Source organism: Babylonia areolata, chromosome 10 (genome assembly GCF_041734735.1).
Source record: "Babylonia areolata isolate BAREFJ2019XMU chromosome 10, ASM4173473v1, whole genome shotgun sequence".
NCBI classification, from domain to species: Eukaryota; Metazoa; Mollusca; class Gastropoda; order Neogastropoda; family Buccinidae; genus Babylonia; species Babylonia areolata.
In genome coordinates, this window is record NC_134885.1 from 43306044 (window position 1) to 43328006 (window position 21963).

The 21963-nt window shown below is 41.6% G+C and overlaps 1 protein-coding gene across 4 annotated transcripts in view; it reads left to right on the forward strand.

Moving 5' to 3' along the window:
• Positions 1 to 14440, forward strand: part of LOC143287020 (glutamate carboxypeptidase 2-like) — a 54087-nt gene extending 39647 nt beyond the window's left edge. For 3 of the 4 annotated variants that reach the window (XM_076595032.1, XM_076595031.1, XM_076595029.1), the window contains 6 exons: positions 2429 to 2514; positions 3246 to 3333; positions 5333 to 5591; positions 9519 to 9606; positions 12880 to 12951; positions 14131 to 14440. In XM_076595032.1, coding sequence (XP_076451147.1) covers positions 2429 to 2514; positions 3246 to 3333; positions 5333 to 5591; positions 9519 to 9606; positions 12880 to 12951; positions 14131 to 14242 — 705 coding nt within the window. In that variant the 3' untranslated portion in view covers positions 14243 to 14440. The remainder of the gene's footprint in view (positions 1 to 2428; positions 2515 to 3245; positions 3334 to 5332; positions 5592 to 9518; positions 9607 to 12879; positions 12952 to 14130) is intronic. The other variant, XM_076595030.1, reaches the window with a different exon arrangement.
• Positions 14441 to 21963: the final 7523 nt, after the last annotated feature.

Genomic DNA, 21963 nt, shown 5'->3' on the forward strand with positions numbered 1-21963 from the left:
GTTGTTGTTCGTGTTGTTGTTGTTGGTGGTGGTGGTGTTGTTGGTGTTGTTGTTCATGTTGTTGTTGTTGTTGGTTGTGGTGTTGTTGGTGTTGTTTGTGTTGTTGTTGGTGCTTGTGTTGGTGTTGGTGTTAGTGTTGCTGGTGTTATTGTTGTTGTTGGTGGTGGTGTTCATGTTGTTGGTGGTGATGTTTTTGTTGTTGGTGTTGGTGGTTGTTGTTCATGTTCTTCGTGTTGTTGTTGGTGTTATTGTTGTTGTTGGTGGTGGTGTTCATGTTGTTGGTGGTGATGTTTTTGTTGTTGGTGTTGGTGGTGTTGGCATTGCGTTGTTGGTGTTATTGTTGTTGTTGGTGTTGTTGTTGGTTTTGGTGTCATTGTTGTTGGTGTTGGTGTTATTGTTGGTGCTGGTGTTGGTGTTGTTAGTGTTGTTGTTGGTGTTGTTGTTCGTGTTCTTCATATTGTTATTGGTGTTGGTGTTGTTGTTGGTGTTGTTTGTGTTGGTGGTGGTGTTATTGTTGTTGTTGTTGGTGTTGGTGTTGTTATCGGTGTTGGTGTCATTGTTGTTGGTGTTGTTGGTGTTGATGTTGTTTTTGGTGCTGGTGGTGTTGGTGTTGTTGTTCATGTTGTTGTTGTTGTTGTTGTTGTTGGTGGTGGTGGTGTTGTTTGTGTTGTTGTTGGTGCTGGTGTTGTTGATGTTGGTGTTGGTGTTAGTGGTGTTGTTCTTGGTGTTGTTTGTTGTTGGTGTTGTTTGTTGTTGGTGTTGTTTGTTGTAGTTGGTGTTGTTGTTGGTGTTGGTGGTGTTGTTTTTGGTGTTGTTGTTAGTGTTGCTGGTGTTGTTGTTGCTGTTGGTGTTGTTGGTGTTCTTGTTGTTGTTGGTGGTGGTGATATTGGTGATGTTGGTGTTGGTGTTGGTGGTGATGTTGGTGCTGGTGTTGTTTGTGGTGTAGTTGATGTTGTTTTTGGCAGTGGTGTTGTTAATGTTGTTGGTGTTGGAGATGTCAGTGTTTCTTCCTCTTCTTCTTCTTGTTGAATCCCTCCATTAATGTGTCTATTTGTCATGGGTGACTGACCCCACTAGTGATGTGTCAGTATGTGTCACAGGTGACTGACCCTAACAGTGATGTGTCACTATGTGTCACAGGTGACTGACCCCACCAGTGATGTGTCACTATGTGTCACGGGTGACTGACCCCACCAGTGATGTGTCACTATGTGTCACAGGTGACTGACCCCCACCACTGATGTGTCACTATGTGTCATTGGTGACTGACCCCACTGACAGTGATGTGTCACTATGTGTCACAGGTGACTGACCCCACCACTGATGTGTCACTATGTGTCACAGGTGACCTACCTCACCAGTGATGTGTCACCATGTGTCACAGGTGACTGACCTCACTAGTGACGTGTCACTATGTGTCACAGGTGACTGACCCCCACCAGTGATGTGTCACTATGTGTCACGGGTGACTGACCCAACCAGTGATGTGTCACCATGTGTCACAGGTGACTGACCCCAACAGTGATGTGTCACTATGTGTGACATGTGACTGACCTCACCAGTGATGTGTCAGTATGTGTCATGGGTGACTGACCCCACCAGTGATGTGTCAGTATGTGTCACAGGTGACTGACCCCACCAGTGACGTGTCACTATGTGTCACGGGTGACTGACCCCACCAGTGATGTGTCACTATGTGTCACAGGTGACTGACCCCCACCAGTGACGTGTCACTATGTGTCACGGGTGACTGACCTCACCAGTGATGTGTCACTATGTGTCACAGGTGACTGACCCCCACCAGTGACGTGTCACTATGTGTCACAGGTGACCTACCTCACCAGTGATGTGTCACCATGTGTCACAGGTGACTGACCTCACTAGTGACGTGTCACTATGTGTCACAGGTGACTGACCCCCACCAGTGATGTGTCACTATGTGTCACGGGTGACTGACCCAACCAGTGATGTGTCACCATGTGTCACAGGTGACTGACCCCAACAGTGATGTGTCACTATGTGTGACATGTGACTGACCTCACCAGTGATGTGTCACTATGTGTCACAGGTGACTGACCCCAACAGTGATGTGTCACTATGTGTCACAGGTGACTGACCCCACCAGTGATGTGTCACTATGTGTCACAAGTGACTGATCCCACCAGTGATGTGTCACTATGTGTCACAGGTGACTGACCCCACCAGTGATGTGTCACTATGTGTCACAGGTGACTGACCCCACCAGTGATGTGTCACTATGTGTCACAAGTGACTGATCCCACCAGTGATGTGTCACTATGTGTCACAGGTGACTGACCCCACCAGTGATGTGTCACTATGTGTCACAGGTGACTGACCCCACCAGTGATGTGTCACTATGTGTCACAGGTGACTGACCCCACCAGTGATGTGTCACTATGTGTCACAGGTGACTGACCCCCACCAGCCCGACAAGACAGTGCTGGACGTGTGGAGAACCAGGATCACTGATGACCGCAGTCCTGGACTTCCATGGTGAGGCTGTGCTGTGTTGTGCTGTGTTGTGTTGTGTTGTGTTGTGTTGTGCTGTGCTGTGCTGTGTTGTGTTGTGCTCCAACCAGCATACTGTAACTAACAATGGTATGACGTGTGATGTACAAACAGGATACTGTAACTAACAATGGTATGATGTGTGATGTATAAACAGGATACTGTAACTAACAATGGTATGATGTGTGATCTATAAACAGGATACTGTAACTAACAATGGTATGACGTGTAATCCACCACCAGGATACTGTAACTAACAATGGTATGACCTGTGATCCAACACCAGGATACTGTAACTAACAATGGTATGACGTGTGATCCACTACCAGGATACTGTAACTAACAATGGTATGACGTGTGATCCACTACCAGGATACTGTAACTAACAATGGTATGACATGTGATCCACCACCTGGATACTGTAACTAACAATGGTATGACGTGTGATCCACCACCAGGATACTGTAACTAACAATGGTATGACATGTGATCCAACACCTGGATACTGTAACTAACAATGGTATGACGTGTGATCCACTACCTGGATACTGTAACTAACAATGGTATGACGTGTGATCCACCACCTGGATACTGTAACTAACAATGGTATGATGTGTGATCCAACACCAGGATACTGTAACTAACAATGGTATGACGTGTGATCCACCACCAGGATACTGTAACTAACAATGGTATGACCTGTGATCCACTACCAGGATACGTCGCCCTGTGTCCATGACAGATTTCCAGCCCTTCATCCACCTGGTGGGAGTGCCCGTCACACACTCCAGATATTCCTTTGTGGTGAGTTGTTCCTGTGTGGTGTGTTGTTCCTGTGTGGTGTGTTGTTCCTGTGTGGTGTGTTGTTCTTTGTGGTGTGTTGTTCCTGTGTGGTTTGTTGTTCCTGTGTGGTGTGTTGTTACTGTGTGGTGAGTTGTTCCTTTGTGGTGAGTTGTTCCTGTGTGGTGAGTTGTTCTTTGAGGTGAGTTGTTCCTGTGTGGTGAGTTGTTCTTTGTGGTGAGTTGTTCTTTGTGGTGTGTTGTTCCTGTGTGGTGAGTTGTTCCTGTGTGGTGAGTTGTTCTTTGTGGTGTGTTGTTCCTGTGTGGTGAGTTGTTCTTTGTGGTGAGTTGTTCCTGTGTGGTGAGTTGTTCCTGTGTGGTGAGTTGTTCTTTGAGGTGAGTTGTTCCTGTGTGGTGAGTTGTTCTTTGTGGTGAGTTGTTCTTTGTGATGAGTTGTTCCTGTGTGGTGAGTTGTTCCTTTGTGGTGAGTTGTTCTTTGTCGTGTGTTGTTCCTTTGTGGTGAGTTGTTCCTTTGTGGTGAGTTGTTCTTTGTCGTGTGTTGTTCCTGTGTGGTGAGTTGTTCCTGTGTGGTGAGTTGTTCCTTTGTGGTGTGTTGTTCATGTGTGGTGAGTTGTTCCTGTGTGTTGAGTTGTTCTTTGTGGTGTGTTGTTCTTTGTGGTGGGTTGTTCTTTGTGGTGTGTTGTTCTTTGTGGTGAGTTGTTCCTGTGTGGTGAGTTGTTCTTTGTGGTGTGTTGTTCTTTGTGGTGAGTTGTTCTTTGTGGTGTGTTGTTCCTGTGTGGTGAGTTGTTCTTTGTGGTGGGTTGTTCTTTGTGGTGTGTTGTTCCTGTGTGGTGAGTTGTTCTTTGTGGTGTGTTGTTCATGTGTGGTGTGTTGTTCCTGTGTGGTGAGTTGTTCTTTGTGGTGGGTTGTTCTTTGTGGTGTGTTGTTCCTGTGTGGTGTGTTGTTCTTTGTGGTGTGTTGTTCCTGTGTGGTGTGTTGTTCTTTGTGGTGTGTTGTTCCTGTGTGGTGAGTTGTTCTTTGTGGTGTGTTGTTCCTGTGTGGTGAGTTGTTCTTTGTGGTGAGTTGTTCCTGTGTGGTGTGTTGTTCTTTGTGGTGTGTTGTTCCTGTGTGGTGAGTTGTTCTTTGTGGTGAGTTGTTCCTGTGTGGTGTGTTGTTCCTGTGTGGTGTGTTGTTCCTGTGTGGTGAGTTGTTCCTGTGTGGTGTGTTGTTCTTTGTGGTGTGTTGTTCCTGTGTGGTGAGTTGTTCCTGTGTGGTGTGTTGTTCCTGTGTGGTGAGTTGTTCCTGTGTGGTGTGTTGTTCTTTGTGGTGTGTTGTTCTTTGTGGTGAGTTGTTCCTGTGTGGTGAGTTGTTCTTTGTGGTGTGTTGTTCTTTGTGGTGAGTTGTTCCTGTGTGGTGTGTTGTTCTTTGTGGTGTGTTGTTCCTGTGTGGTGAGTTGTTCCTGTGTGGTGAGTTGTTCCTTTGGTGAGTTGTTCCTGTGTGGTGAGTTGTTCGTTTGGTGAGTTGTTAATGTGTGGTGAGTTGTTACTGTGTGGTAAGTTGTTCTTGGTGAGTTGTTACTGTGTGGTGAGTTGTTCCTTTGGTGAGTTGTTCCTGTGGTGAGTTGTCACCTTGGGATGAGGTGTTCCTTTGGTGAAATGTTCCTATGTGGTGAGTTGTTCCTGTGTGGTGAGTTGTGTTGGGTATAGTATGGATGACTGACCCATACAGATAGTTCTATGTGGTGAGTTGTGTTGGGTATAGTATGGATGACTGACCCATACAGATAGTTCTATGTGGTGAGTTGTGTTGGGTATAGTATGGATGACTGACCCATACAGATAGTTCTATGTGATGAGTTCTGTTGGGTATGATATGAGTGTTGAGAGTTTAACCCAGGAGCAATAAAGAGTGTTGAGTATAGAGTGTGTCCCAGGAGCAATAAAGAGTGTACAGTGTGTCCCAGGAGCAATGGTGTTGAGTGTGTCCCAGGAGCAATAGTGTTGAGTATGGAGAGTGTGTCCCAGGAGCAGGACGGGTCCCTGATCTACCCGGTCAGGAACTACCCGCTGTACCACACTGTCTACGACACCTTCCCCCTGGCCGCCATGATGGACCCGGACCTCGCGGTCAGCACGGCGGTGGCCGCCATCATGGCGGAGCTGACACGTGACCTGGCCGACTCCCCCATCCTGCCCCTTGTCCCCCGGGACTTCGCCACGGACATCGCCACTCACATGGACCGTGCACTGCAGTCCAGTCCGCAGGAACTGCACCACCATATTTGTGAGTCACCGCTGCTGCTGCTGCTTCTGCCACAACTACTACTACTATACTGCTGCTGCTGCTACTAAAACTACTATACTGTTGCTGCTGCTACTGCTGCTGCAGCTGCTTCTGCTACAACTACTACTACTATACTGTTGCTGCTGCTACTAAAACTACTATACTGTTGCTGCTGCTACTGCTGCTTCTGCTACTACTACTATACTGTTGCTGCTGCTACTAAAACTACTATACTGTTGCTGCTGCTACTAAAACTACTATACTGTTGCTGCTTCTGCTACAACTACTACTACTATACTGTTGCTGCTGCTACTAAAACTACTATACTGTTGCTGCTGCTGCTTCTGCTACAACTACTACTACTATACTGTTGCTGCTGCTACTAAAACTACTATACTGTTGCTGCTGCTGCTTCTGCTACAACTACTACTACTATACTGTTGCTGCTGCTACTAAAACTACTATACTGTTGCTGCTGCTGCTTCTGCTACAACTACTACTACTATACTGTTGCTGCTGCTACTAAAACTACTATACTGTTGCTGCTGCTGCTTCTGCTACAACTACTACTACTATACTGTTGCTGCTGCTACTAAAACTACTATACTGATGCTGCTGCTGCTTCTGCTACAACTAAAACTACTATACTGTTGCTGCTGCTACTAAAACTACTATACTGTTGCTGCTGCTGCTTCTGCTACAACTACTACTACTATACTGTTGCTGCTGCTACTAAAACTATTATACTGTTGCTGCTGCTGCTTCTGCTACAACTACTACTACTATACTGTTGCTGCTGCTACTAAAACTACTATACTGTTGCTGCTGCTACTAAAACTACTATACTGTTGCTGCTTCTGCTACAACTACTACTACTATACTGTTGCTGCTGCTACTAAAACTACTATACTGTTGCTGCTGCTGCTTCTGCTACAACTACTACTACTATACTGTTGCTGCTGCTACTAAAACTACTATACTGTTGCTGCTGCTACTAAAACTACTTTTCTGCTGCTGCTGCTTTTGCTACAACTACTACTACTATACTGTTGCTGCTGCTACTAAAACTACTATACTGTTGCTGCTGCTACTAAAACTACTTTTCTGCTGCTGCTGCTTCTGCTACAACTACTACTACTATACTGTTGCTGCTGCTACTAAAACTACTATACTGTTGCTGCTGCTACTAAAACTACTATACTGTTGCTGCTGCTGCTTCTGCTACAACTACTACTACTATACTGTTGCTGCTGCTACTAAAACTACTATACTGATGCTGCTGCTGCTTCTGCTACAACTAAAACTACTATACTGTTGCTGCTGCTACTAAAACTACTATACTGTTGCTGCTGCTGCTTCTGCTACAACTACTACTACTATACTGTTGCTGCTGCTACTAAAACTACTATACTGTTGCTGCTGCTGCTTCTGCTACAACTACTACTACTATACTGTTGCTGCTGCTACTAAAACTACTATACTGTTGCTGCTGCTACTAAAACTACTATACTGTTGCTGCTGCTGCTACAACTACTACTACTATACTGTTGCTGCTGCTACTAAAACTACTATACTGTTGCTGCTGCTGCTTCTGCTACAACTACTACTACTATACTGTTGCTGCTGCTACTAAAACTACTATACTGTTGCTGCTGCTACTAAAACTACTATACTGCTGCTGCTGCTGCTAAAACTACTATACTGTTGCTGCTGCTGCTAAAACTACTATACTGTTGCTGCTGCTACTAAAACTACTATACTGTTGCTGCTGCTACTAAAACTACTATACTGCTGCTGCTGTTGCTGCTTTTTTTTCTTTTTTTTTAATTATGTGACGGATGTCTTCACATTCTTTTTAAAGAAATGCTCTATTAATGTATTACTGGTGATTTTTTTTTTTTAACCTCTATTCATTTTTTTTTTTAAACTATGCAGCTCTTTTTTTTTTTCCAACAAAGTGAGTCGTATTTATAGATTCTGAACAAGCAAGGCAATATAAGGTTTCACAAAACAAAAATGTAGGTCATAAAAATCACAATCTGCGAAACGAAGAAGACATGGAGGTGGACACATCAGTTGACAACTTGCACAGCTCAAAATGAGCATGTGAAAACGGAGAGTTACGGCCCTGTTGAGACACACAACCCTGACACGAATACCTTGACCTTCACAAAGAAACATGTGTGAACTCACATAAAATTGTCGTCATTTTGCTTGCGACGCGCCTTGCTGCAAGACATACATCATGTAGATATATTAAAGCAAAAAGACTTTGGAATACACATTGGTCTTTTGACTAATTTCTGCAGGTAAAGAAAACTTGTGTTCTCTCCCCTATTCATGTAGTTATTTGTTATTATTGTTGCCGTTGTTTGTGTTTTGGGGGGTTTTTTTTTTGGGGGGGGTCCCCTTTTTTCTTTTTCTTTAAAATACTTTTTCTTTGTGCTCTGCACGTGGCTTTCTTCATTGACCGAAAAAGAAACAAAACAAAACAAAACGACAACAGCAACAACAAAAAACCCATAAATAAAATAATAATAATCATACTAATCATACTAATAATGATAGTAATATTGATGGTAGCAAAGCAAAATATTCAAATAGAAAAGAACACATTGTGTGATAAAGAAAAAGGAGATAGGAATAGTCCCAACTGCTGCTGCTAATGCTGCTACTACTACTACTACTACTATACTGCTGCTACTACTACTGCTGCTGGTTCTGCTACAACTACTGCTACTATACTGCTCCTGCTGCTGCTACTACCACTGCTGCTACTACTACTACTGTGACTTAGTGGAGTGTTGACCTATCACTACTACTGCTAATCATAGTGTTGCCAAGACCCCAGCTTGGAACAAGTAGACACAAGGGTGTTAGCCAACAAATCCTTGGACTCAGCTCCAAAGGTCTAGTGGTGATGTGTCTGCCAAGGAAGCGAAAGAATCTGGGGGCATGGGATCGAATCCTACACTTGTCAGTGTTTTCTTTCCCTCCGCTAGACCTTAAGTGGTGGTCTGGACGCTAGTAAATGGGATGTGATGATAAACTCAGGTCCTGTGTGCAGCATGCACTTTGCTCATGCAGAAGAACCCTTCTGAGTTTGTTTTTGGTATTGATCTCCACTTCTGAGTTTGTTTTGGTATTGATCTCCACTTATGAGTTTGTTTTGGTATTGATCTTCACTTCAGAGTTTGTATTTGTAGTGATCTCCTTTGCTGAGTTTGTTTTGGTATTGATCTCCACTTCTGAGTTTGTTTTAGTATTGATCTCCACTTTTGAGTTTGTTTTAGTATTGATCTCCACTTTTGAGTTTGTTTTGGTATTGATCTCCACTTCTGAGTTTGTTTTGGTATTGATCTCCACTTCTGAGTTTGTTTTAGTATTGATCTCCACTTCTGAGTTTGTTTTGGTATTGATCTCCACTTCTGAGTTTGTATTGGTATTGATCTCCACTTCTGAGTTTGTTTTGGTATTGATCTCCACTTCTGAGTTTGTATTGGTATTGATCTCCACTTCTGAGTTTGTTTTGGTATTGATCTCCACTTCTGAGTTTGTTTTGGTATTGATCTCTACTTCTGAGTTTGTTTTGGTACTATCTCCACTTCTGAGTTTGTTTTGGTACTATCTCCACTTCTGAGTTTGTTTTGGTATTGATCTCCTTTACTGGGTTTGTATTGGTAGTGATCTCCACATCTGAGTTGATGTTGGTACTTCCACTTCTGAGTTGACATTGGTAGTATTGACACTCAGTTCTGAATATGTATTGGCAGTTCTCTAGTTTTGAATGTAACCACCAACAGCAAACATTGCATTTCCTGACGTTCAATGTTTGCATCTAATTACACTATAACTTCAGTTACAGCTTCTTCTATAAACAAAACAAAACATCAACAACAAGTAGAAAAGAATGTCTATGTGTTTCAGATTATCTCAAAGCTGCCATCAATGACTTTCTCACAGCGTCAACGACCCTCCAGTCACACATTGATTCATTGGAACTTCACACGGTTGAGTAAGTACATCTTGTTAATCAACTGTGATAGTAGTGTGAGTACATGTGGTTATCTGAACATGATGGTGCTGTTAGTACAGCTGGTTATCTGAACATGACGGTCCTGTTAGTACAGCTGGTTATCTGAACATGATAGTAGTGTGTTTACACCGGGTTATCTGGACATGGTGGCAATGTAAGTACATTTTGTCACCTAAACATGGTGGCAGTGTAAGTACATTTTGCTGTCTGAACATGATGGTAGAGTGAGTGAGTACATCTGGTTATCTAAACATGATGGTAGAGTGAGTGAGTATACCTGGTTATCTAAACATGATGGTAGAGTGAGTGAGTATACCTGGTTATCTGAACATGATGGTAGAGTGAGTGAGTATACCTGGTTATCTAAACATGATGGTAGAGTGAGTGAGTATACCTGGTTATCTGAACATGATGGTAGAGTGAGTGAGTATACCTGATTATCTAAACATGATGGTAGAGTGAGTGAGTATACCTGGTTATCTGAACATGATGGTAGAGTGAGTGAGTACATCTGGTCATCTGAACATTTACGTGTACTTGATTGTGCTTTCATATCTGTGATTAAAAAAAATTAATGTGTGTGTGTGTGTGTGTGTGTGCTTAGAGTTGACTTCATCAAGATTTTGTGCCTTGCTAATATCATCATGATGATGATGATGATGATGATGATTATTATTATTATGTATTTATCTATTTTTTTTTATTCCGGTTCATTTCTTTATTTCTTTATTTCTTATTTAATTTTAAAAAAGAATTTTTCAAGGCCTGACTAAGCACGTTGGGTTATGCTGCTGGTCAGGCATCTGCTTGGCAGATGTGGTGTAGTGTATATGGATTTGACGGAACGCAGTGACGCCTACTTGAGCTATTGATACTGATACTTCTTCCACACATCACTACTGTTATTAACAAATCTCGTCTGTCTGGCTCCTTTCCCATTGTGTTTAAGTCTGCTGTCTTGTGGCCACTGCTCAAAAAGCTCAGTCTTAATCCGGACTCACTAAAGAATTTCAGACCCATTTCTAATCTTCCCTTTTTGACTCACTTGTGTAAACAAAGTGAGTCTATGTTTTAACCCGGTGTTCGGTTGTCTCTGTGTGTGTCCGTGTGTCTGTGTGTCCATAGTAAACTTTAACATTGACTTTTTCTCTGCAAATACTTTGTCAGTTGACACCAAATTAGGCATAAAAATAGGAAAAATTCAGTTCTTTCCAGTCATCTTGTTTAAAACAATATTGCACCTCTGGGATGGGCACAAAAAAATAAATAATGAAGCCTAATTATATGCAAACTGCATTTACTGTTATATTTATATTTTTTGTATTCTCTAAACTTGGCACTTTGATCTGATATTCTGACCCAACAACAAGAGGAGTCATTATTATCATTTTTTGTTCAAACAGGAACTTCTTTTGCTAAGCATGGAACTTTTATTTATTTTGCAAACGTTTTGGTGCAGATAGTAAAAAAGGGAAATTACTCTGTAATTATGCTAGGGGACTTAATTTGCTTTAAACTGATCTTTCTCACCTTAAACATTACATTTTGAAATTATACTCAATACATAAAAAGCTTGTGTGTTTTACTCTCATTCACAAGTGAGTCTTGAAGGCCTTGCCTCTCTTGTTCTCCTTGTCCTTGCTCAACTTGTCGACCACCTCAGCACCTGCAACTTGAATTACCCATTTCAGTCTGCATACCACACCGGTCATAGCACTGAGACAGCTCTTCTCAAATTTGCGAATGATTTATTAACTTCTCCTGACAACAACGCAATACCCATTATCTCCCTCCTTAATCTTTCAGCAGTCCTTAATACTGTTGATCATCAGATTTTCCTCAACCGTCTGAATCGCACTTTTGGAATCCGCAGTCTCGCTCTTCTCATGGTTCCGCTCTTATCTGTCTGACCGGTCCAGTGTTGTTTGTGTTTGCGGTGTTTCATCCCCCCCTTCCGACGTATAGTTTGGTGTGCCACGAGGCTCCGTGCTTGGTCTTGTCTTTCATCCCCCCCCCTTCCGACGTACAGTTTGGTGTGCCACAAGGCTCCGTGCTTGGTCTTGTCTTTCATCCCCCCCTTCCGACGTATAGGTTGGTGTGCCACAAGGCTCCGTGCTTGGTCTTGTCTTTCATCCCCCCCTTCCGACGTACAGTTTGGTGTGCCACAAGGCTCCGTGCTTGGTCTTGTCTTTCATCCCTCCCTTCCGACGTACAGGTTGGTGTGCTACAAGGCTCCGTGCTTGGTCTTGTCTTTCATCCCTCCCTTCCGACGTACAGTTTGGTGTGCCACAAGGCTCCGTGCTTGGTCTTGTCTTTCATCCCCCCCCTTCCGACGTATAGGTTGGTGTGCCACAAGGCTCCGTGCTTGGTCTTGTCTTTCGTTCCTCTAAACTGGATCACATCTCTCCTCTCCTTCATGCTTTACACTGGCTTCCAGAACAAGAAAAAATTGTTTACAAAGTCGTCTTTCTTTGTTTCAAGTCCACAGTATCATTCTGATCTCATTCATCCTTACGTACACTTACCCCAACTCCGCTCTTCTTCTGACACCCGCATGCTTAGGATCTCCCCTGCTCGAACCAAAACGTATGGTCAACGCAGTTTTTCATACCAAGCCCCCTTTCTTTGGAATCAACTTCCTCAGCCTCTCCGTCACTCATCTTCGCTGCAGTCTTTAAAATCCAGTCTCAAGACCCACCTTTTCCCTTCCTGAATAATTCTCAACAGCTCAGCCCTTTCCGGTAGGAACTAACATGACTGTTAGTGAGTGAGGAAATTTTGATAGTTTCAGAATTTGCTGGCTGTATTTTTGATTGTGTACTATGACTTGTGTGTGTGCGTGCACGTGTGCTTGGTGTATTGTGGGTGTGGGTGTGTGTGGGGATGAATAATTGTTTTAATAATGTTTGGTATCTTGTGTTCAAGTTTTCCTTCATGATATATACATATGTGTTATATTTGTAAACGCCTAGGACTATTTTCAAGATGAGGCGTAAATGTTCACAACAACAGTAACAACAACAACAACAATGATAATAATAATAATAATGATGATGATTATCGATGATTTGATGATGATGATGATGATGATGATGATGTTGTTGTTGTTAATGATGATGATGATAATTTGTAGTGGGTGTAGATTAGTTAGGACAGATTAAAAGAATATGCCACGAATCTTAATCCTGAAATAAAAACATTTTGAGTTTTATGTTGTTTTGTTTTTACAAAACGATGACATTATTTGTGCAGTCCCTTTCAAGTCCGGCGTATTAATGACAAACTGATGCTGTATGAACGAGAATTTGTAGATCACCAAAGAGGGTAAGTGTTTCTGTCTATTCTGAGAGTGTCTTGTGCTGTGCAGGTGCATGCTATTTCTATCACGTTAATTAGTTTCAGGAGCGGAGAAAGTGACTCATCTGGGTGTGAAGATCATGGCAGCTGTTAGCTAACTCCTCAGTACTGCCTGCCGACCAACAACATTCACATACACATGGCACCCCGCCCCCCTCACCCCCACGCCCCCTCTCACACACACACACTTCCAAGGCCAAGTGCGGTGTTCACTAACAACTAGGTGTGTCTTCACAGAACATGCTGCCATCTCCACAGGAGTTTCTGTAAGCACAGGGGCTATAATCCTGTCACTATTGAACAGATGTGTCTTTATAAAACATGGTGCCATCTCCACAAAGACAGGGGCTATAATCCTGTCACTACAGAACACATGTGTCTTTACATTGTGCCATCTCCACAAACACAGGGGCTATAATCCTGTCACTACAGAACACATGTGTCTTTACATTGTGCCATCTCCACAAACACAGGGGCTATAATCCTGTCACTACAGAACACGTGTCTTTATAGAACATTGTGCCCTCTCCACAAACACCGGGGCTATAATCCTGTCACTACAGAACACATGTGTCTTTATAGAACATTGTGCCATCTCCACAAACACAGGGGCTATAATCCTGTCACTACAGAACACATGTGTCTTTATAGAACATTGTGCCATCTCCACAAACACAGGGGCTATAATCCTGTCACTACAGAACACATGTGTCTTTACATTGTGCCATCTCCACAAACACAGGGGCTATAATCCTGTCACTACAGAACACATGTGTCTTTATAGAACATTGTGCCATCTCCACAAACACAGGGGCTATAATCCTGTCACTACAGAACACATGTGTCTTTACATTGTGCCATCTCCACAAACACCGGGGCTATAATCCTGTCACTACAGAACACATGTGTCTTTATAGAACATTGTGCCATCTCCACAAACACAGGGGCTATAATCCTGTCACTACAGAACACATGTGTCTTTATAGAACATTGTGCCATTTACACAGAACACTTACGGAAGTATGATTCAGCCATTGCTGTCCTCACAGAATTGTCTGCTTCTGTGTGTGTGTGTGTGTGTGTGTGTGTGTGTGTGTGTGTGTGTGTGTGTGTGTGTGTGTGTGTGTGTGTGTGTGTGTGTTGCAGACAACATCTGATCCTGTCCCACGGCAGTAACTCCAACCCGTCTCTGGATGAACAGACCATGTCGGACATGATCCAGGCCTTCCGTGCAGCCACCCACACCCTGTCAACATGATCCACCCTGACAACATGATCCACCCTGACACCATGACAACATGATCCACCCTGACAACATCCACCCTGACAACATGATCCACCCTGACAACATGATCCGCCCTGACAACATCCACTCTGACAACATGATCCACCCTGACAACATGATCCACCCTCACAACATGACAACATGATTCACCCTGACAACATGACAACATGATCCACCCTGACAACATGATCCACCCTCACAACATGACATCAGGATCCACCCCTAACAACATGATGCACCCTCACAACATGACATCAGGATCCACCCCTAACAACATGATGCACCCTCACAACATGACATCAGGATCCACCCCTAACAACATGATGCACCCTCACAACATGACATCAGGATCCACCCCTAACAACATGATGCACCCTCACAACATGACATCAGGATCCACCCCTAACAACATGATGCACCCTCACAACATGACATCAGGATCCACCCCTAACAACATGATGCACCCTCACAACATGACATCAGGATCCACCCCTAACAACATGATGCACCCTCACAACATGACATCAGGATCCACCCCTAACAACATGATGCACCCTCACAACATGACATCAGGATCCACCCCTAACAACATGATGCACCCTCACAACATGACATCAGGATCCACCCCTAACAACATGATGCACCCTCACAACGTGACAACATGATTCACCCTGACAACATGATCCACCCTCACAACATGATCCACCCTCACAACATGACATCAGGATCCACCCCTAACAACATGATGCACCCTCACAATAACAACCAAAAATGAAGAAGAAGAAGAAGAAGAACAAGAAGAAGAAGAAGAACAAGAACAACAAGAAGAAGAAGAAGAAGAAGAACAAGAAGAACAAGAAGAACAAGAAGAACAAGAAGAAGAAGAACAAGAAGAAGAAGAAATAAACAAACACGACCCTCTGACCCTCTCTTCACTCCACTACCAGGAGTGAAAAAAAAAAGAAAAGCCATTATAACATTTTTGATGAAAACAAACTGAAAGCAGACTCCTTGTGCAAAGATGGAGAAATGCAAATCAAGCAAACAATCAACAACAACAACAGCAAGAACTATTAACATCACACTCCACACAATCAACAACAACAACAGCAACAACTAACAACATCACACTCCACACAATCAACAACAACAACAGCAACAACTAACAACATCACACTCCACACAATCAACAACCAGAACAGCAACAACTAACAACATCACACTCCACATAATCAACAACAACAACAGCAACAACTATTAACTTCACACTCCACACAATCAACAGCAACAACAGCAACAACTATCAACATCACACTCCACACAATCAACAACAACAACAACAACAACTAACAACATCACACTCCACATAATCAACAACAACAACAGCAACAACTAACAACATCACACTCCACATAATCAACAACAACAACAGCAACAACTATTAACATCCCACTCCACACAATCAACAACAACAGCAACAACTATTAACATCCCACTCCACACAATCAACAACAACAACAACAACTATTAACATCACACTCCACACAATCAACAACAACAGCAACAACTATTAACATCACACTCCACATAATCAACAACAACAGCAACAACTAACAACATCACACTCCACACAATCAACAACAACAACAGCAACAACTAACAACATCACACTCCACACAATCAACAACAACAACAGCAACAACTAACAACATCACACTCCACACAATCAACAACAACAACAGCAACAACTAACAACATCACACTCCACACAATCAACAACAACAACAGCAACAACTAACAACATCACACTCCACACAATCAACAACAACAACAGCAACAACTATTAACATCACACTCCACATAATCAACAACAACAACAGCAACAACTAACAACATCACACTCCACACAATCAACAACAACAACAGCAACAACTAACAACATCACACTCCACACAATCAACAACAACAGCAACAACTAACAACATCACACTCCACACAATCAACAACAACAACAGCAACAACTATTAACATCACACTCCACACAATCAACAACAACAACAACAACTATTAACATCACACTCCACACAATCAACAACAACAGCAACAACTATTAACATCACACTCCACATAATCAACAACAACAGCAACAACTAACAACATCACACTCCACACAATCAACAACAACAACAGCAACAACTAACAACATCACACTCCACACAATCAACAACAACAACAGCAACAACTAACAACATCACACTCCACACAATCAACAACAACAACAGCAACAACTAACAACATCACACTCCACACAATCAACAACAACAACAGCAACAACTAACAACATCACACTCCACACAATCAACAACAACAACAGCAACAACTATTAACATCACACTCCACATAATCAACAACAACAACAGCAACAACTAACAACATCACACTCCACACAATCAACAACAACAACAGCAACAACTAACAACATCACACTCCACACAATCAACAACAACAGCAACAACTAACAACATCACACTCCACACAATCAACAACAACAACAGCAACAACTATTAACATCACACTCCACACAATCAACAACAACAACAGCAACAACTAACAACATCACACTCCACACAATCAACAACAACAACAGCAACAACTAACAACATCACACTCCACACAATCAACAACAACAACAGCAACAACTAACAACATCACACTCCACACAATCAACAACAACAACAGCAACAACTATTAACATCACACTCCACACAATCAACAACAACAACAGCAACAACTATTAACATCACACTCCACACAATCAACAACAACAACAGCAACAACTAACAACATCACACTCCACACAATCAACAACCACAACAGCATCAACTATTAACATCACACTCCACACAATCAACAACAACAACAGCAACAACTATTAACATCACACTCCACACAATCAACAACAACAACAGCAACAACTATTAACATCACACTCCACACAATCAACAACAACAACAGCAACAACTATTAACATCACACTCCACACAATCAACAACAACAACAACTAACAACATCACACTCCACACAATCAACAACAACAACAACTATTAACATCACACTCCACACAATCAACAACAACAACAACAATTATTAACATCACACTCCACACAATCAACAACAACAGCAACAACTATTAACATCACACTCCACACAATCAACAACAACAGCAACAACTATTAACATGACACTCCACACAATCAACAACAACAGCAACAACTATTAACATCACACTCCACACAATCAACAACAACAACAGCAACAACTAACAACATCACACTCCACACAATCAACAACAGCAACAGCAACAACTAACAACATCACACTCCACACAATCAACAACAACAACAGCAACAACTATTAACATCACACTCCACACAATCAACAACAACAACAGCAACAACTATTAACATCACACTCCACACAATCAACAACAACAACAGCAACAACTATTAACATCACACTCCACACAATCAACAACAACAGCAACAACTATTAACATCACACTCCACACAATCAACAACAACAGCAACAACTATTAACATCACACTCCACACAATCAACAACAACAGCAACAACTATTAACATGACACTCCACACAATCAACAACAACAGCAACAACTATTAACATCACACTCCACACAATCAACAACAACAGCAACAACTAACAACATCACACTCCACACAATCAAGAACAACAACTAACAACATCACACTCCATAGATGTTTCCAGTCATATCAGTGGAGTGAAATTCTTGAAAGAAAAAAAAAATCATGCACACGAAAAAGAAAAACAAAAGTGTATTAATTTTACATGTCATCGAGGGTATTCACGAAGCAGTAAAATGGCATCTCTGTACATCGTCGTCATGATTTTCACCTGTATTTTTACTTCTTTGCAAATACATCATTTTTTGTACATTCATATGATAATGATGATAATCAGTATTTTAGTTATCTATTTTGTAGGAGTGTATATTGACCTTTTGGCGATGTTTGTCTTTGCTTTGTTTGATTTTCGTGCATGTGTGTGTACATTTTGTTTGAGTGGATCTTCTGTTGTTTTACCAGTTTAGAATTTTCTTGTGTAAAGGGACTTGGGGAAAGGTAACGAGAGAGAGAGAGAGAGAGAGAGAGAGAGAGAGAGGAAATGACTATTTTATTTAACCAGGGAAACGGGATAAGCAATTTACAGGACATAATAGTTTGTGTGTGTGTGCGTGCGTGCGTGCTTGTGTGTGTGTGTGTGTGTGTGTGTGTGTGTGATTGAAGTCTTTAAAGTGCTTCAAGGAACTGATTCAGGAGAGTCTTTTGTTAAAGATTTAGAGGAATTCAGTAGGCCTTATCAGTTGATGTTCATGGTCCAATTCAATTATCGCCACATCCAACATTGTCCACTCAATATTTTTCTTTTCCTTATTCATTGTAATCAGCTGCAAAGCCACTTCGGCGTTGAAAGGCTGTCTTATGACCAGAAACTCAGCGCGAAATACACAAGGCAAGAGAATAAATTAAAGAGAAAAAAAAACTAATTGTTTTGGACTGAGGCCGTTCCCAGCAGATGAAGCAGTCATGGATAACCATTACTTCCCCTTCACTGCCCTGCACGTATGTGACACGTGCATAGTGATGTCAATGATGACAGAAGTGGGGAAATAACTCTGGAAGGCTGAAAATTCACACAGTTTATCTTGAGTGGTATATCTCCAGACCATTTTCACAGTTCTAGGCTTATTGTTTTGGATATTTGTTTTATGACTTGAAACATACTGTTTTTTTATTTTTATTTTTTCAGAAAATTAAGAGGTCAATGTTAAATAAAATTTTGCAAGCAAGCTCGGAAGTTTGTGACTTTGATCAAGTGGAAAATGAAGAGGTCAATGATGACTAGTGCTTTAAAAGTAAGCGGGTAAGTTTGTGAGTTTGATCAAGCGGAAAATTGTCGAGCACATGACAACGAATATGGTTTTGTTTGATTGTTTTGTTTATTTATTCATTGTTTGCATTTTAATACTACAGACATTGTTCCCAATGGGAAATACTAACATTTTGTACTGTGACATTGTTCCCAATGGGAAATACTAACATTTTGTACTGTTACCAGCAATAAACTATGTGCCTTTTTAAATAGTATTTTTCATGTTTGCAACGTCATAGCGCGCGCGTGCGCGTCTGAGTGTGTGTGTGTGTGTGTGTGTGTGTGTGTGTGTGTGTGTGTGTGTGTGCGTGCGCGCGCGCGCGCGCGTGTCCCTCTGTCACACACACACACACACACACACACACTCTCTCTCTCTCTCTCTCACACACACACACACACACAAACACACACACACACACACACACACACACACACACACACACACACACACACACACACACAATATGTAACCTTAGGATGCATAATTATGTTAGTCGGCCCACATATTTTAACCATCCATGTCGCTTTAGATTTAATTTGGTTATTTCCTCCAGAATCGAAAATGTACAAATTTGACGTAACAGAATACTTTAATATCTTAACAAGGGAAATTCATTTGTGATATAAATCATATCGATATATACGTTAACAAAAACCACGTTCATTCAACATGCATACATAGGACATAAAATGCTTAAATGTCAACCAAGGGCAACACATGCATACAATTAATAACCACGTTAGATAATAACAACAGAAACCCTTAAAAGAATTCTTAGAATAAACCATACACACATTATCACAGTTATACATCTGCAATGAAAATCACAGTTAAAGGACAGGCATAAAATACCATACTAAAAGTGGTCATAGACATGTAATATTATGCAATTCAACAGTATTTTGAGTTAAAATATATTCCATGTACATACACTCTGGCATACATTTTAGTCACATATTTGATTATTAATCATTGTTGTTTTATAGCTGAACTGACGTTGGAATAAAGGTGCATCTGGTTTGGTTTGTTTTAAATTTTGGAACACAAACGTTTGTCTGAAGGTAAGAGTTGATGATAATTTGCCAGCCTGTCACTTGAAATGCGTGTGGTTTTATATCGTACTCTGACATTGTGCACTTCACTCAAGCTGTCCTGTCCCACATCCACGACCTTACTGCACACATTCACAGCTTTGTCCAGTATATTCATATTCTTCACAGCGAAACCACCATGCCAGCATATAAAAGAGAAAGCTAACACAGATTCAATAATAAAAAAAAGAGATATAAAATCATTGAAGTACATTCGAATTAACTCTGATGTTTCAGAGTTTCTGCAGACAATAGATGTGAGTCTGGGACTTTTTGTAAATAAAGTTTGCATTAGGAGTAATTTTCAAGAATAGTTCCTAGGTATGTGTATCCATGCACACTTTCAACATTTACATCATTGATGAACAGGTCAGGAATTGGAGATCCATTTTTTTCTGGAATCAAGTATCATTTCTTTAGTTTTCTGAAAATTAAGATCTAAATAGTTATCTTTACACAAGGAGGTATTTTTCTTAACTTGCTCGAAATACACAGCATCAGAATCTGACAGATCTTCTAGGGCTGAGTCATCAGAATACTTATTTAAAATATTTGTGTCTGGGCCAGTGCAGTCATTTGTATAAAGTGTGAAAAGAACAGGTGACAAGACTGTATCTTGAGGGGCACCAGTGGAAGCTGTCTTCACAGAAGACAGAGCTTGTCCAAAACGGACTGAGTTCTCTGAACAAGAAAACTGTTCACCCATAAAGTGAGGTTTGTACTGATGTTGAATGAAAGAAGCTTACGTACCATGAGATGTGGCTGAATAGCATTAAATGCCGATGAAAAGTCGGTGAATAAAATGCGGACGAACGAATTTGGTTTTTCCAGGTGAGTGTATGCATGGTGTAAGACTGTAAGTGTGGCATCAGCTGTACTCTGGTTGGATCTATATGCAAACAGGTATTGATCATGGAAGGGTGTTGTGTATGCCAGAATCTGCTCCAGGACGATGCGTTCTAAACATTTCATGACAACTGGGGTCAGGGCTTTGGACGGGGCGGCAATCATTTAAGGAAACAAGGTTTGAAGTCAGGTCACGTGGTTTTTGGTAGGATAACTACTCGGATAACATAGGGTAAAATCTGTTAGCTACACGAGTAACTCGGGGTAGCCTCTGTAGGAATAAAATGACTATTAGTGAGTAAGTGAGTTTTGATGTTTCACTGAGATTTTTTTTTTTTTTTTTTCAAGGCCTGACTAAGCGCGTTGGGTTACGCTGCTGGTCAGGCATCTGCTTGGCAGATGTGGTGTAGCGTATATGGATTTGTCCGAACGCAGTGACGCCTCCTTGAGCTACTGAAACTGAAACTGAAACTCACTGAGAATTTGCTGGTTGTATTTTTGACTGTGTACTGTTTACGATTATGTGCTGTGCTGTGTGTGTGTGTGTGTGTGTGTGTGTGTGTGTGTTGTGGGTGTGTGGGTGTGTGGGGATGAATGATTTTTAATAATGTTTGGTATCTTGTGTTAATTTTTTTCCTTTTTGATATTTACATGTGTTCTATTTGTAAACGCCTAGGGCTTATTTTCAAGATTAGGCGTAAATGCTTATGGTGCTGATGACAATAATAATAATAATAATAATAATAATAATGATAACTCAGGGTAAACTCTGATAACTACACGG